The sequence below is a fragment of the Melanotaenia boesemani genome, chromosome 17 (genome assembly GCF_017639745.1).
Source record: "Melanotaenia boesemani isolate fMelBoe1 chromosome 17, fMelBoe1.pri, whole genome shotgun sequence".
NCBI classification, from domain to species: Eukaryota; Metazoa; Chordata; class Actinopteri; order Atheriniformes; family Melanotaeniidae; genus Melanotaenia; species Melanotaenia boesemani.
In genome coordinates, this window is record NC_055698.1 from 13,313,988 (window position 1) to 13,331,592 (window position 17,605).

The 17,605-nt window shown below is 39.8% G+C and overlaps 1 protein-coding gene across 1 annotated transcript in view; it reads right to left on the minus strand.

Moving 5' to 3' along the window:
- cdk6 (cyclin-dependent kinase 6) overlaps window positions 1–17,331 on the minus strand; it is a 40,573-nt gene extending 23,242 nt beyond the window's left edge. The window contains exons 1-4 of the mRNA XM_042012117.1: window positions 16,621–17,331; window positions 15,439–15,788; window positions 9,914–10,049; window positions 775–942 (exon numbers count right to left, since the gene is read on the minus strand). Of these exons, the coding sequence (XP_041868051.1) occupies window positions 775–942; window positions 9,914–10,049; window positions 15,439–15,662 (528 nt within the window). The 5' untranslated portion in view covers window positions 15,663–15,788; window positions 16,621–17,331. The remainder of the gene's footprint in view (window positions 1–774; window positions 943–9,913; window positions 10,050–15,438; window positions 15,789–16,620) is intronic.
- Window positions 17,332–17,605: the final 274 nt, after the last annotated feature.

Below are 17,605 nucleotides of genomic sequence, written 5' to 3' on the forward strand. Positions count from 1 at the left end.
TATATTGACCTTAAAAGTCTCATGTCTCCTTATTTCAACCTCTTCTAAAGATTCCTTTCAGTCTCCCTTCTCTATATTATCTGGTTATCAGAGCTCAATAGTTGGACATCAAAGTACCGACAGTGGGGAGGGAGGGGTGTCTGTCTCTCCTTGTCTGTTCCATCCCTCTCTGTGACAGCCACTGAGGGATTCCTGAGACAGGCCATGGAGAGGGGTGGCTGGTGGGGGTTGGCTCTCACTTTACACAGAGATCATTTGGCGCACTTCTCCCGAGCTACCCGCTGATGCCCTGTAAGTGCCCGCGACAGCACATTAGTTTCTTTTCATCCAAGTCCCTGGAGATGGGAGGGAAGTTGAAGGCAGTGTGTGTGCATCTATCAAAAAGGCTGTGAGCGAGTGAGTTGTCCACACATATTTTTAACAAAGATCCTGCTACCGAGTGCACTTTCTCCATCAGTTATTCAGTATAATTGTGCAAAATCTAGAGTTTATTATGCATTACTTATAAACTTGAGTGCAATACAGATTTTTTTTTCTTTTTGATTAAAGATTTTAAATAAAGACAAAGATGCAAAGAAGTGAAGTAGACAGGTGCAGTTGAGGTTTGTTGGCATCAGGGCCAAAACTCTACATGGTGTCACAGTCAGGGAACACCTCCCTTATCAAAACATTAACCCTTTAACAAACCAAATTTAACAAACTATGTGCTCACACAGTGAGGAAGTTTTTATGTTGAGCCCTGCTGTGTTCAGATGTATGAGCTGCATAACTCACCACAGACGTGAGCGCCATCTGGAAGCTGTAGATACGAGCTAAACCAAAGTCGGCCAACTTGATCTGACCTCCACTGGTGACCAGGATGTTTTGGGGCTTCAGGTCACGGTGAACCACGCGGTGTGAGTGCAGGAAGTCCAGCCCCTGGAGCAGCTGGTACATCATATCCTGTAATATGACAAAATGGAAACAGCAAGGAGAGAGCTGTGGATAATGAACCTCACAAGGTCAAAGATAAAAACAATGAACTTCAAAAAAAGGTAATCTACTTTTAAGATTATGATCCATGTCTCACATGTACATATACAGTTGCCTGTTAGTAACATGTAACATGACACCGGTGAATGAAAATCAGAGCAAAAGGCATAGACCAGATGTTTGTGGCTTGTTTACTTTTTTCATTTGCAGTTCAAAATGATTCAGTTTGACCTGATGAATTTGATTATATAAGACAGATGGCTTCACAACCTGCACCTCTAACAATCTGATTTTCTTTCTCAGTCAGACCAAACAACAAAAGGCCTGAATGACAATACCCTGCAGTGAGAAGTTCAGCAGATAAACAGAGATGTAGTGGTACGGAGGGAGTTAACAAGAGAAGGCCTGTGTCTTTTCTTGTTGACTGTGGCAGATGTTTGATAACTGACACACACACACACACACAAATGATAGAAGCTGAAAGAGGCCCCTGCTTTGTACAGGCGCAGATCCCTGTTACTCAGCAGCTGTCCAGCTTTAGTTAACTGCACTTGCTTTTTTTTTTTATATGCCCACAAAGTGGACCCCAGAAATGGCTACGGTGCAGGTGCTGCATTTGATTCACTAGCAAAAGTAAACTGTTGTGAGCAAGAATGAACCAAGTCAAAACCGGCCAAGACTTGTTCTTTTCAAATTGATATACTCTCTAATAGGCCCCACACCTGTACACAAATAAGTTTTAACAAGAGATTGCGGCTGTGTAGTTTTGGCAGAGCTAATGCTTAAATTATTTGTGCCATTTATTTATTAATCTTTGTGTCGGTCAGATGACAATGTTTAGAGCGAGACAAGGAAGAAGCGTTTGCAAAGTTAAAACAAAGATTAGTTGCATCTCTTTCTCTCTATAAAACTGATACTCCCCTCTCTACAAGTCCTTAAAACCACCCCAAAAATCTCCAACAAAACCCCACAAGTGACATGGACCTGAGCCCACAGCCCTTTTCAGTGGCCTACCAGCTGGTGTGTGAGTCAAAGGGGGTCTGTGCACTCAAGCAGAAAACATTAGCAAATGGCGCAGGGCTGGCTGCTGTGCTGGCCATAGAAGAAGAGAAAGGCCACCTCTCACAATACTATGGAGACTAGGAGAGATGTGAGTGCGTCTCCATACACAAAACCAAAAAACCCCTGTGCTGGTTACAAAAAAAAAAAAAAAAAAAAAAAAAGTAACACACTGTGTCCATTTGTGTGCACACCTCAGCATGGGTAAGGGTGCATGAGTGTGTGTGCAAGCATGTGTGTGTAGGTGCCCTCTGACCAAGGACAGGATGCATAAACAGACCTTCCTTTCTACATCTCCATCCAGCCATGACCTACAAAGGAGGGCAGCAGACAGACAGAGCCAGAGGACGGAGGCAGGCAGTTGGTCATTTTGTGTGTGTGTGTGTGTTTGTGTTGTGGGGGGCTGACACAATAGCATTTCCCCACCCATCAGTTCCTCTCTGCTTTAAATAGTCATTTCACAGTGCTTCCTTTCAACAGCATTTCCTAGTAAACACTAATTATCTCAAAAGTGTGACTCTTGGACACTGACAATCTTGGCCTCTTTGGCCTTCTCTATAGTATCAGTTGCGATCAGAACTGACACACGAGTGTAGCCATTAGGGAAGCATCAACATAACCACAGTAGCAAAAAAATACTAATACTGGTATGAAGTTAAAGATAACTTTTTGCTAAAGGGATATGTTACCCATAGGTGATTTCAGTAGAAAGAGAGGGGGAGAGAGAAAGTGAGAGAGATCAACAACTTTCTTCGGTTGGAAGGACTTCAACCAAAAGCCCCACACACAACTTGGCCAGGATGAAACAAAAATCAAACAGAAAGGCAACAGATTTGACCCTGAAAAAAACCAGAAAGACCAGGAGAAAAAAGTAGTCAGCCCACTGCAAGAAGCAGTCAAAACATGGCTTTCTGAGTTCACCTCCTTTTCTGATGCAAATTCACCAGAGGCAGCCATATTGTTTATTGTAGCTAGGCACAATATAGGACATCTGCCGGTTAACGTTAGTGTAATTCCCTCCCCATGCTTCATTAACCTCCCCCTTCACAGGCTCACAGAATGGAGCTGTGGAAGCTTGGATGATGGTGGCAGAGAAGGGTGGGCGAGACCCAAGCGCTGGCCTGACTAAGGAGCACTGAGGCTGGGGCAAGTTGGCCGCTTGATGTCCTTCCAGCTCATTTGATTTCTGGAGGAGGGCCTCTTTCATCAATGACCATGTGGTGGGTCTTGAGTCTGAGTGGGAGGTGGATTGGTTTGGGGTAGGGAGGGCTGAAGTGGACAGGTTGGGTCAGGGTGGGTTGTCTGGTTCTGAAGATGGATGGTTATAAGGAAAAGTATAGCTGTTCTTTATAATTCAGACCCTTTGGTGGAGGAGTAAATGCTTCCTCTTGGTCCAGGGGGGCGGCATATTGAAATGTTCAAGGCTGACACACTAGATAAGAATTAAACAGATATGTACCAGTGTAACTTAAAGCGACAATCTGGTGTCATATGGTATAGCTGAGGCTGAATAAAGTTGTTTAAGGTGGGGGTGATGGGGTCACTTTCGGGTCAGTGTGCAGTGTCCACTGTCCTAGAAATAACAGGGGACCGTGCCTATGATGTGTTGTCACTCCTTGTCCTTTTGTCCCTTCAAGGCTTTAGCTGTACATATGTTAGGAGAAAGCATTGGGAGGAGGGGTGTCTTAACGGGTCAGCACGATTTAAACCAAGAGTTTGTCCAAGTGTTGAAGAATCAGATTAAAAACTCAGATCAAAAGTGCCTGTCTTTTTATTTTTTTATCTTTAAATTAGAAAGGAAATCTTTTAGGCTGCTTTCAGACATGCACTAGAGAGCTGAAATATTGTGGAGATGTTCTGGTGTGGTGGTATATGAGAACACAGAGGTCTGAAACAATTTCTTTGGACTTTCAAAGGATATTTTCCACCCAGGCCACCAGTAAAATCTCAGCGTTTGAGACAATATTAAGAATGTCTCAGCAAATACCTTAGAACATTTACAGTTACTTGTTGCATCAAAGTTTGTCCTTTCTGCTACCCCTTACATTGCTTTCTGCTTACTCCCTACTATTTTGAACATGTAAAAATACATGCAGTCCTCATTTCAACATTATAAAGGAGCCTCATCTGCTATTTTGAATGAAATGTAAAGAAAACACAACATTTCTATGATGTAAAATCAGCTTGCGTGCTCCAGTAAGGCAGTCCTCTGCACTTCTTCCCTCACATTTCCAAGCGGGAAGAAACCAGCAGACAAGATAACATCACTGGAGTTGACTGCAATTCCCTTTGTTACCTTTAGTTCAATAAATGGCCTAAAGTGGGTGATGAGCAGACTTGACACGAACATCTAACATTCAGGATGTTTTACTGAAGCTACTATTAAACTGGTAGAGCTGTATTTATATGTTACATATGAAATGCACACACACCACTCCTTTTTCTTGTAGTAATAAAAACCACTGCAATTAAGATGATAGTTCATTCAACAACTTTTATTGAACTTTGCAGTTTTGTAGTAAAATAAGGAAAACGAGGCACTGAGAAAAACAAAATTCTTTTAAAGTTTTTTCTTTATTTGTCTGTAGCATCAAACATACCTACCCTACATTTTTAATTATTCAATAGTGCTTCAAAATCAAATAATGTAGGCACTTGAAACCAAAAATAAAAATTATCCACAAAAAATAAGTGTTGGTCTGACCCAAATATAACAAAAGTGCATTTTGTGCTCAGGGTCACAACTGTATCCAACTTTACTACAGTCCAACCCTACATAACACCAAATTTACACAAGGCTTTTGTTCATAGTCAGGAAAGTCAGCATTCCTACATGTCCTGGAGAAAGGCTTGCTCTCTTTTAAGAGCAGATGTTCCCTGTGGCAGAGAAGATGCACTCTGATGGGGTGGAGGTTGCAGGGATGCTCAGAAAAGATTTAGCTAGCTTTGATATGGTGGGGAAATGTCCCTCATTTTCGCTCCATCATTTGAGAGGATCATCCCTTTTAGAGACTGCGGCCTCTCCAAAATACATCTGAACATCACACCTCAGAACTTGGGATCTTTTCGGTCCTCTTGTTTGAGCATAATTTTTCAGAAGGTGCAGCAACAGTTTTAAGAAAAACAGTTTGAAAAAATAAACGACTGATTAATAAATTAGTCGCAAACTATTTTGATAGTCGATGTACTCATGATTAATCGACTAACCTTGGCAGCCCAAGAGTAGGTGCATGCACATCTTGTATTTATCCATATAACACCATTTAATGTTTATCCATATAATGGTGTTTGTCAGAGGAGAGCTCCTTGAGGGCCATTGTCCTGAAGTTTTAGCTTCAACACACCTGACTCATTTTCATGGCTCATTGTGCAGAACTAACAAGCTGTTGGATCCATTTCATTTCAGTCAGATGTGCTCACACAGGGAAGTATCTAAAACCTGCAGGACAGCTGCCCTCAAGAACCTGAGATGAAGAGCCCTGATCCTAATGAATACTATAAAACAGAGGTCCCCAACCCTGGTCCTCAAGACACACTATCCTGCAGGTCTTAGATGTCTCCCTGCTGCAATACACCTGATTCAAATTAATGGCTCATTAGCAGACTTGTGCAGAGCTTGTCAGAGAGCCATTTAATTTGAATCTAAGACATCTAAGACCTGCAGGATAGTGGGCCTTGAGGACCAGGGTTGGGGACCTCTGCTATAAAATCAGAGAAGCAGCTGAGTGACAGCACCATGGTAGACTGAAATCATACTTAGTGGTTGTGAATGAGGAGAGGACAGAAGTGGTGAATGTGCAACTGCTCTCCTCTGACTTCCTGCTGAGCAAAGTCATCTTTTAGATCCTTCAGACTGAGCTTGCAGGCCTCACCCTCTTTTTATTCCCATACAGCTGTCTTCTGAAATTTCCTTTTTTTTGTGGTATGCCACTTACTTTCTGTCAAGCTGTTCGAATGTTGTTTGGTTGTTCCACATGTTTATAACTCGTTTATGAATTTGTTCTAACTGCTTTGCATTAGTTGTATATGCAGTATCTATACTCATGGCTGCACCAGAAATGAATGCAACTGCTGTGGCATCTGCTGGAGTGAGCACCCCATGAGTTGAATGTAGGCAAACACAATGCAGACTAGGGCTGCAACTAATGACTATTCTGATGGTCGATTAGTCACCGACTATTAAAATGCCTAGTCGACCAATCGGATTATGTATCTCATGATTATTATAAATGGATCTTATTTCACTTTCAGCTTTGAAATCTTGCATGAGGTTATTAATTAAGTCCGACGTGCCTCCACTTTAAATGTTCGAGCATTGCAGTCGTACTTCCGTGGTACACAAGGGCCGCTTTACAAATCTCACATGTATTTAATTTATTTTGTAAGTTTAACGTGAAGTTATCCCAGACTTTTGACGTTCTCTGCCGCCGTTTTGCCCCCTAGTCCGCTGCCATTTTTTACCCCTGGCGGACTTATTGCGCATGAGCAACTCTCAGCAGAGATACAAAAAAAAAAAAAAAGAAGACGATGTCTCACTCTGTATTTTTTCCCCCTCTTTGCGCATGTGCATTGTGCAACAGCAGAGATATGAGTAGAAGATGATGTCTCACTCTGTAGTTTTTTTTTTTTGCCAACAATAGTCGATGGCTAAATTGTCAACTAATCGTTGCAGCCCTAATGGAGACACATTCACTGCCGACAACAACGAGCTGTGTCCAATATTTGTTCAAAATTCACAGAAAATATGAACGTTTCTCATGCATTAATTAATGCATTCATGGATAACACGATTACCATTAATCAATCATGTTACTAGCAATCTGTGATAGGGTGCTTCAGTCAGAAATCTGAGCATAGGTTTGTTTTGTTTTTTGTTTTCAATTTCAAGAATTGGTGTTCGTTGCTGCTGTTTCTAGCAGCATTTTGCTTGAATCGCCTCTTAGGAAACTTCCCCTAAATCTCCAAACTGAAGGCCTGTGACTGTCATCTGTTGCAGGTCAGAAACCAACTACTCCCAAGTACTTCACACAACTCAAAATAAGCATAATTTAATAAATAAATTTTCATTTAGTGTGCAATTTTAATGTATTTCTTAATATCAAAACCTACATTTTAGCAAAGACATTATGAAACTATTCATCTACTTTTTAGCATGCATGTAAGCTCATGACTTCGGACACTTGTAATGTTTTAAGTTGTTGTTTTCCTTCCTTTTTTTTTTAACTGTTGCATAATATGTAAAAGCTACATTTGAAAAATGAGCTGGAGACAAAGGCAATGAAACAGAGATGAAGATGAAACAAATTATGGTGGTATGTAGATGATGTCCTTTCTGGTGCAGTGCCAGTCGTGTCAGAGCACACTGACAAAATTGTCATGAATAAACTTTAAATGTCATTAATCCTGTATGAAAAATTAGACTTACTATTTCTCAAGTTGTAATCCATCACACCCACAGAACTTTTTCTAATGCAAAGTGATTTTTTAGAAAACTTGAGTCCATGAGCAGACCATGTTTTCCCAGTTAGCTCTTTCCCACTGCCGGTACCAAACCTAATTTTGAACCAGTAGGTGCCTTCAGACCAAAAAAGTTGGTTCAAGACCTGAAAAATCGGTTCTCAACTGGAACCAGAAAGCAGTCGTTCTTCTTCAAGGACCATGACGTCATCAGTGGGAAAGTGCTAGGTTCACTTTAACAAAAGACTAATGTATTACTTTTTATGTTTCAGTTAAATTTTAAAGGAAAAAAGAAAAGCAAACAGCAAATCAATTCTGTATTAAATGCTATGTTAAAAAAGAAAAAACAAAAAAAATAAATAAATAAAAAAACCTTGAATGCCTGACCAGTTACCCAAGAAATTTGGAAATGTAAATGAAGGTATTCAGTGGCCGTAAGAATGACTTGGGTAAAAATGGAGCTGGACATTGTGTTACAATTCCTTCTTTTTGAGCTGCTGGACAGCCACTGTAGCAGTCACAAACCAAAGAAAAAACCAATCGACTTCTGTCTCCCACCACTGGGAATTCTACAAATGAAGATGGAAGCTTGACTACATACCATTCGTTGAAAATAAAGCATGTTGACTCCGACGTGTGCATCCATAATGCAGGATTCATCCTACAAACAGGGCTCTCATGGTCATAATATTGTATGTCTGCACAAAATTATTATTATTATATTTTCAATATCAATGTTGAATATTACAACAACATGGCTTGTGATATTTGGACATTTTTTTCTAATAAATGATGTCAATCTCAGATGTGTTTAAAGAGGGCTGCATCCCACTTGTACACCTTTGCTTGCTGGTTAGTGGTAAATAATGCACAGAAGCAGAACTTCTCTAATCAGTGCACATCACTGATAGGCCTTTGCTTGTTCTGTTTCAAGGGAAATGTTATTGAAATGAAGTGAATGTTGATATTGTGATAATGATTAATAATTAATTTTTAATATAATGTACATCCTGAGCTTTAAGTAGCCAAATATTCATTATGCAAATAATAGTGATTAACTGAATTGTATTTACTATATTATATAGTTATACTATATTTACTAAACTTTAATGCTTCCTGCACCTCGCTGTAATACTTTATGTTTTATGTAAAGCACCTTAAATTGTCCTGTATATGAAATGTGCTGTATAAAAAAAAAACTTGCCTTGTCTTACACAGTTGTTTGGAATATGAATGAATTATTTATGTTTATTTTGAATGGCATTGTTTCTCAGGTTTTTAGTCATTGTGAGGAAGTGTTTATTTTTATAATGTGTGCAGTTTATACAGCTGTATGTACAGTTTAACTGTGCAGTGTCCAGTTCTAACAAGCAAAAGTTAAAGAGAACGTTACAAATTCTGATGACAAAATAAATATTTGTTGGTTGCAGTTGGCTTTTAAAGCTTTAAGCTGCCGTGTAAACTGACACATAAAAGAAAGTCCAGTACAAAGTGTTGTGTCAACTTTAGCAGAAACCTGGGGAAAACCTCAGGTTTGATCTACCTGAACTGTCTGTGCAGCATCCAACACCATTGCAGCTTGGCAGAAATCTTTCACACATGACCCCGGCCCCAAGGTAAAAAAATAAATAAAATAAAAATAAATAACATTTCTTGCTGCAGCCCCAGAACATCTATGTTTTACATTTGACACTTTAAACTCTGAGGCCCTTCATCCAAATGTAGATAGATTTCCCTCCAGTATTGTTTGTAGCACATCTACAGACCTCAGGGTGAAACTTGATTAAATAATGTTTAAAAAGGGATTTGTGTGGGAAAGTTTAACAAAAAGAAGACAGTTACAGAGGAAAGGAGTTGGCGACGCATCCACTTCCGACCTTTGGGCAAACTGTAAGTGGACACTGCATGGATTTATTTAAACAGAAACTGATGAGGGTGGCGAGTTAGAACTACTGGTACCGTCAGCTGAAAAGCTCATACAGAGGACGCTCTAAGTGCAGCTGAAAGGATCAAATTGTGAGGTTTGCCTTCAACACAAAGGGAGAATTTTTTCAAACTGGTTCTCTGCCTCCATCTGTAACACTATAAAGTTGGAGGGCAGAGTGAAAATAGAGAAGGCATAGAGAAGGCAGGGAGCCTCTAATTTGGAGCCCATCTGCCACATGTGCTGCCCTGAACTGGTACTTCTGATGTTGGAGGGACTGCTTAACATCTTCTGTGTCTGTTACTCAGAGCAATTGAGATATATCCATTTTCAACCATTTTCAAAATGAAGTCAGAGGATTTTACTTCCTTTATACTTTAAATAGAAACATAGTACTTCAAATGATGTCCCTACATGTTTTGAAACATAACTTGAAACATCACTTAAATAGACTATTAAAGACATTTGTCTGCCTGATTGCTATTAAATAACAGTGTTTACCTTGATGGTCTCAGGTGGTACTCCAGGGTCAGGAGCCTTCTCAAGGTAGGTGGTCAGGTCCTGATCCACATGCTCAAAGACCAGAGTGAGTCTGGTTTCTCGTTCAGTCCGAGAGACCGTACACACATCAAACAACCTACAACAAGGGAACAGGTAGACAAGATCAACAGAATTTGAGGGGGTCACTTTGTACAGTGAACTGCTGCCAGATGAAGCAAGAGTATATCTGACCATCCCAGAATTCCTGTGTAAACATGACATCTTTGCATTAATATGTTAACTGTGTTACTTTCAGATGTTCAACACTTCATACAATAAATTCAATTATTTTATAAATATGAACTGATATTTCAGATAATTATCTACCATAAAAACACACAGCGTAGTAGCAAAGTGTAGCACATATCCTATTAATGCTACTGTAATTAATGCACTACTTATGGAAAACATTTTAATGTAAAATTAAAAAAGTCCTGCTTAAAATGCATTCTAAAAATAAAAATCAAAATAAAATTTTATAATACAAATGTAAATATCTTAATGCAGCCAAAGGCATTGTCACTTTGTGATCAAGTTCACTTGGATAATAATTGGTACAACTCACTGAAATATTTGACTTAATAGAGCCCTCAATGTTATTAGTTAGGCTTGTACAGCATCTTCTTTGGCAACTAAATCAGCTCATTTACAATAACCATAAAACTCCAGTAATTTAGAGCAATCAGATCATTAACCATGGTGTTATAATTTAGGATGCGGCATGTTTTGTTGGTGTTAACTCTCCTAATGTGAAAGCAGAAAAGTCTGCAAAATAGGCTACACATGCTACACTCATTGCTGTCAAATTAAATTTATAAGGAACTTTTCATATAAAAATTAGCACAAAAAAAACAAAACAAAAAAAAACGAAAAACTTTTTTGGCATAAAAAAGCATAAGCCTTCATAAACTTAAGTATATAACAATAAAAAAAACTGATCCCGTGCACTCTCTCATACACAAAGCACATGGACTTTAGATGATCAGATGAAAGTAATGGATTACAAATCTTCATTTGGAAAAGAGATAACAGAACCTCTCTTTGGTTCAGATCCAGTGAAATATTTTTTTCCATGCACCAAGTTTACCTAATCATTGACATTGGGTTGCATGTCAGGTAAAGGACCAACCGTTACCCCTACAGCAATTGCACAGGTGTACTAAATTTTATTCAAGATGATGTTTGGTGATGATTTCATTTTTCCAGGATGATAACGCATTTGACCACAGAGCAAAAAGCTTTGCAACTTTTCTTCAGGAGAAGGATGAACTCAATGACAAGCAAACAGTTTAGACCTCAATTTGACAGAAAAATCTATGGCTCCATCCAGCAAAACTGATCTATCAGCTGACATAGATGCAAGTTGGAACCTGATTGATAAACATGGTTTTACATTAGTAAAGCCCACATCTTAAAAAAGAGTAAATGTGCAACAAAGTACTGTTTGTGCCACCATTACTTTTTTTCCTTTTGACAGTGACTTGACTAAATTTCCTCGACTTTGAGAAAAAAAAGGGAAAGATGGCATCGATTTCATCGGATTGTTTTGAATGCTTTGCTTTGCTTTTTTTCCCCTAAATCAAAAGCTAGTAAATAAAATCTAGGTGTGAGAATTCTGTTGTTTTTGCTAAAGATTATAGATGCAAACTTGCTTTTCTCATTTTTGAGGATCTGAATTTGGTTGTGGAAAGAAACCGAAATGCCAATAAAAGTCCAACACCTGATGGTTTAACATGGTTTCTCTATGATCGGGCAAGAAACCTTCAATAGGCCGTGAACTCGTAAATCTTTATCCAACATTCTGAATCTGGACCCCACTGTACTTTCCTTTTCATCGTAAAGCGTGATAACACCAAAAAGGTTGACCTGTGAAAAATAAAGCTTTAGAAAATTTAAGACCATCAAGCTCAAAACACCAGTGTTAACAGTTGTGTTTACTAGGCAACCAACTAAGGCCAAGAATCCAGATTATGTCAGCAGACCTGCCAAGGCAAACTTTGATTAAAAGCTGAGAAAAAAAAGAAAGCTATCCAGTATGTCCTCCTCAAAGAGCTGGGGTCTATAAGCAGCATTCCTCACCAGGCTCTATGACAACTCCTGATACTTTCAGGGATGTTGAGTGGAGCCCTCTTGTAGCTGCTGCAGAAACAGCATCTTTCATCAAGATAACAGGAAAAAAAAAAACTAAAGATCAAGAGTCATCTGATCCATGAAGTGTTATGTGTTACTCTTTCTAAACAGAACCAAACATGGCATTATCTTCTAGATGTTTTGTTATATCTGTGCTAACTGACAACACAGTGCATGGAAATGAGCCAATGGACGCTCAGTTTAATTAAACTCCTGATAAGCCCTACTGGGTAAAAGTGGTACCTTCCAGTCTAAAGCTGAGGAAGTTGATTGACACCAGAGAAGGTACACATAACATCTTGGCTTAATTCTTCCCATTTGTTGGGGTTACCTCTAATAATCAAATGATTTTTTTCTTTTTTGCCAAGCTTTATAAGAACATATTAATGGAATTCTAATGACTAAATGGTTTTACAGCATAACTACATAATCCATTTTTTAAAAAGGATGGAAAGAAATTAATAAATCGAACAGGAAACTCATTTATATCCAGAGAGACATCATGTGACTCTTGTAATCAGAGGAGTTGGATGTGCTGGAGTCAGAAGACAGACATGCTTCGTTCAAGGTATTAGTACCAGGCATGATGTCACAGAATAGAGGGCACCCTCTTCCTGAAGCACTGAGGTTAAACGCCCCTCACAGCTTGATTGTTGGGACTACAATGGGGGCTCTCAGCAGACACTGAACATATGGAATGAATAATGAACCTCATTACAAACATCCAATGGTTGCCTGGAGTTGCACACAAGGCCCACAATGTCCTTTTCCTGGCCCAAACTGCTTGGTTATGGGTTAGCAGGCTAGGATAGTGGATTTTCTGTGATTGTTTCCACTCTTGCCATGTTTTAAAGAAACAAATCCTATATAATAATAATAATAATAATAATAATTATTAATATTATTATTTTTATTATTATTTTACAGTAGAGAGAGAGAGAAAAAAAATTATATGTTATGTTTAATGTCGCCATCCTCCAGTGATTACAAACAGCCCTTTTTTCCCTTTAAGAGAAGAATAGAATAACTCTTCATTATTAACAGATGCATTGGGGATTTACTGTTACAGGCACAAGGGCACTAGTTATCTCTCCATTAAGAGCTTCCCCTTGAATCCCAAAGCACTCAATATTTCATAATAAAACAAGCACAAGGTCAGACCTTGGCCTGTGCCAACATATGACGCACTGACTATGAACTGAAAATGAACAATTCATTACAAAACTGGCAGAAAATGGCAACTCTATGCAGAGCAAATAAGAGTGGAACTAAGAAACTGTGACGCTCCTTTTAAAACAGTGTTTTTTAAAGCATCAAATCAAAATCAAGCAGAAAGAGTTTATGTGTCCTGTTCGGGGGAACTTTGATAGAACTGAATAATATTTATAGGCACATAATACTTTTATATTAAATATATCAAACCAGTGGCATCACACTGAAATAAATAAAGTCATTTCCAAACAGTGATGGTAAATGTGTGACAATTTATTTTTGTTGGCAGTTTTAACGGGGCATTGTGTAACATGTTCTGTTTATTGGCCAAAAATGTCGATGTCTGCATGTATACATGTGTTATCATTGGTGTATTATGACCTCCGCTAATGATCTGACACATTGTTGTAAGTGAAGAATTTTTTATTTGATTATACATATGATGGGTAAGCCAGTAGGGAAGCGCCATGACGGTCTGCCATCTTGGAACTACAGCCGCCAGCAAGAGACAAATAGCACCAATGCGGAATCCCTGCGAGCCAGCATACAGTGATTGAGACGCGGAAGGAGAAGATAAACGAGAGAGGCTTACTTCCCTGGCAAGTTGGAAAATCTGTTAAACTGTTATTCCGAAAAGTGCAGGACTATGCATATGCAGCAGCAGCATGGGAGCTGTTTTCACCATGACCAAAAAAAAAAAAAGCAAATGATATCTGACAGTTTGATGGGTTGCAGTTTGCAATATTTATGAAATCATGAACCTCAGCTGAATGAACACTCCATGAACTTTAGGATGACGTTTTCATATGTGTTGTTGAGGCTTTTTGAGACATGGAGGCTACCGTTGTTGCATTACATGTTTGAGAAAGTGAGGTGCTAGAATGTGATTCTTTAAATATTTGAAGATCGAGAGCCATAGCCGATTTTGGGAGCTCATATCCATAGTAAATTAATTTACATTTTACTAAATTAACCTGCAGAAATTAGGAATAAATAATATTAATAATTCCTTTTTGTTAGTTCTTTGTTTTAATAAGCTGAAATTGTGAGGTCTATGACTTAAAAATTAAATAAACAAAATTCTTAACTCACTCACTTTTCCCATTAAAATTATGACACCTGAACCAGTTTTCATTGAAGTTTTTAAGAATGGGACTCTGAGCTTGCTGCATCTTTCCACTTATATTGATTTTGTTCACAACACTGTCAATTAAATGAGAAGTGTTTGCTGTGAAAAAGTTTTCCATGCAGAGCTTGATTCTTACAGGCCAGTTTCCAATTCATGTGCTACAATATAGGACATTTTCTTTTGCTCTCCTAAGTGTCTGGATTTAAACTGTGTGCAACCAGCAGGATTCAAATGTAGTTTAGAGGCAGATCCAGATGTAAAAGCCAGTTTACAAAAATGTGTCACATGGAACTTTAAACCTGCACTGTAGACTGACACAAATACTCTCTGGAGCTGGTGGTATCTTGTATCCAGCAGTTTTGAACTGATAAAATATTTGCAAATTCTTCACTTTTTAATGAAGTAAGCATCACATTTTCTTAAGAGCTTCTTACCAGTTAACCTTTTAAATGAAACATCCTATTAAACAGGTTCAAAGATGAGCATTCTAAGACATGACAACCTCAAACATGCCTGGAGAGATTCTTTAATAACAACCACAAATTGCAAGACATAGCAATAATCTAATTTAATTGGCCATGTACCAAGAGGGTTCTAACAGAAAAGGGTCATGCCAAACATGTGGCAAGTGTTCTCGACTACAACCCTACCCATCCCCAAACATGGTACACGAAAACACAACTTTAATGCATTCTTACAGGAAGTATACAATGTTCAAATAGTTTGACAGGTGTGTGTGCCTGCTGTCAGCTACCTGTATAATGCTGTGCTGAAAAGTGTCAAAAGAGCATGACATGCTGAATAAGCAGAGGAGCCTGAATGCTCTACAATAAAGGTCATTGAGTTGCAGTTGTTACCAGACCCTCAAAAAGGAAGTGGTGTTTAGTGTTACACATAAAGTTATTCTCGCTCTCTCTTTCTTGCACACACACACACACTACCCCCTCTCAAACACAAACATACATAAATATACATGCACAGCGGGCTGACTACCCACCTCTGCCCCTTCACTCACCTGACAACATTAGGGTGCTCAAAAGCCTCAAGCTGCCTCAGTACCGCCACCTCCCGGATAGTTGAGAGAGGCATTCCCTCTTCCTCTGTCTGGACGCGAACTCTTTTTAGGGCTACAAAGCGTCCCCCGTTCTTCAAATCTCTGGCCTTGTACACTTTTCCGTAAGCGCCTTCTCCAATCTCGGCCACAGTCTCATATAGAGTACCAATATTTTCTCTGTCCATTTTTGATGATTTTTTTTCTCTCTCTCCTCGTCTCCTGTTGAAAATTTTGCGGGGAATCCCGGAGAGGGTGACGAGCCAGTTTCTCACAAAGGCATAATCACAGGAAAAAGTTGGCACATGCGATGCCTAGATGACAGGGAGACACAGATGGAGGAAGATACCATCTTTGTCATATTTGGTCAAAGAGTGTTCCAGGTAGGCATTAACAGGACTGTCATCATGTTTTATTCCGACTATCAAAAAAAGCACAGCTGCGTTCCAGCTTCCACTCCTCCTCCTCCTATTACGCATTGCAACTCATGTCCTCCTACCACTAACAAAAAAATATAAAAAATAATATTTAAAATTAGCTACATTTGACCCCCTTTTTAAGCTAGCTTTGCATTAAATAAATTCCCTCGCGCATTGGAGAATTAACTCCACATGCAATGGTGTTTATGTTCGCGTGAGCTTTCCTAATGTCGTAAAGTGCATTAAATTAATAGAAAAAGACGCAAAAACTGCACAAACCTAACAAAGAAGGCTATTTTGTGTAAGCAAAATAGCGAACTAGCAAACAACTTGTCTTGTATCGAGAGTTTGTGTTTGAGGAGTCCCAAACTGTGAGCACGTGCTGCATTGTCTAAACTTCCTTCAGTAACAGTTCATATAAAACACAGTAAAACTCGATTTGAACGCCCCAAATCAATATAAATGTGTAAAACAGTATGCTCGCTGAGTTTTAATGGTGTTTTTATCAGCTAGGAATGATTCTCCGAATTTTTTCTAATTTATTTGTTTGTGGACTCAGTAATAAAAAATGGCCTAAATTCTAACAAAATCGGCGAATTGCTCGTGCCACTGTTTGAAACGTTATTGGGTTGTAAAGCGACATTTCTAGCCTCGGACAGACATTTTTGGTGTCAAATTTAGTAAAAAAAAAAAAAAAAATACCCCCACTTTTTTATCTTCTTTTTACCTTGTTTTGTGTTGTCAGTGAAATGTCGTAACGTCGGCATGCCAGACAAAATGCTGAGGAGGCGTTCGAGTGTCGGATAAAACTCCTCCATCAAACGCATCCCTGTCCACTGTCCTCCATGCGGGGGCCACACAGGTAGTTGACGGTGCAGGCTCTAACCCCCCATCCCTCAAACTGCACCAGCCCAGGCAGAAACTCTCAAACGAGGGGGGAGGAGGAGAAGGGGGTGGAGGGCTGTACGAAAACTTGCGCACACTCTCATTGCAACTTGTGTGGAAGGGGGGTGTGGAGGAAAAGAGGATTGCTCGGAGAGGGGGGGTCATAGGACAAAGGAAAACGCGTGATATAGCCCTCCAAAACCACGCTCCTCTTTAGATTTTCTCCTTTCTTTCTTCTCTTTTTCCTTGCATATATCCGCGGATGGGCCTATGCAATTGCAGCCGCGCTCGCCCGTGTGAGCTCCGTCTCTGCCTGGCTTTCCCACGCCGGCTGAATGTGGCCTGACCCCCTTCAGAGAGGTTTGACACGGAGCGGGGACATTTCCGCATTCCTCCCCGACTACAAAGGCTCACCGCCTCCTTTTTGCTCTCCCTCGGCCTCCTCGGTGCTTTGCCATTCATAGTCCCCTCTGCGGGTTTTGTCTGCTGTGTCAAAACCGGGAGCACCGCGGGGAACGGGGAGGGGAGATAGGAGGTTTTATTGGATGGATGCACCGGCCACACTATCTATCTCTCTCAAAGCCTTGTGGATCTCCTTTGGCAACAATGCGCCAGCGGGATCGCAACGTGACGCACTCGTCCTTGATGGCCCTGAAGGGTCAGGTTCAAGGCCTGGTGTCTTGATCTGTGGCAGAGGGACTTCTCTGCTCGGGTGGTCGTGGGGCTTGGCTCTTTGCCCTATTCCACGGGCGCAACTGGCAGATTAAATGATAACAGACCTTTTTTTTTTAAAAATAATCTCCTAACATCTTCATTACACGCTTCAG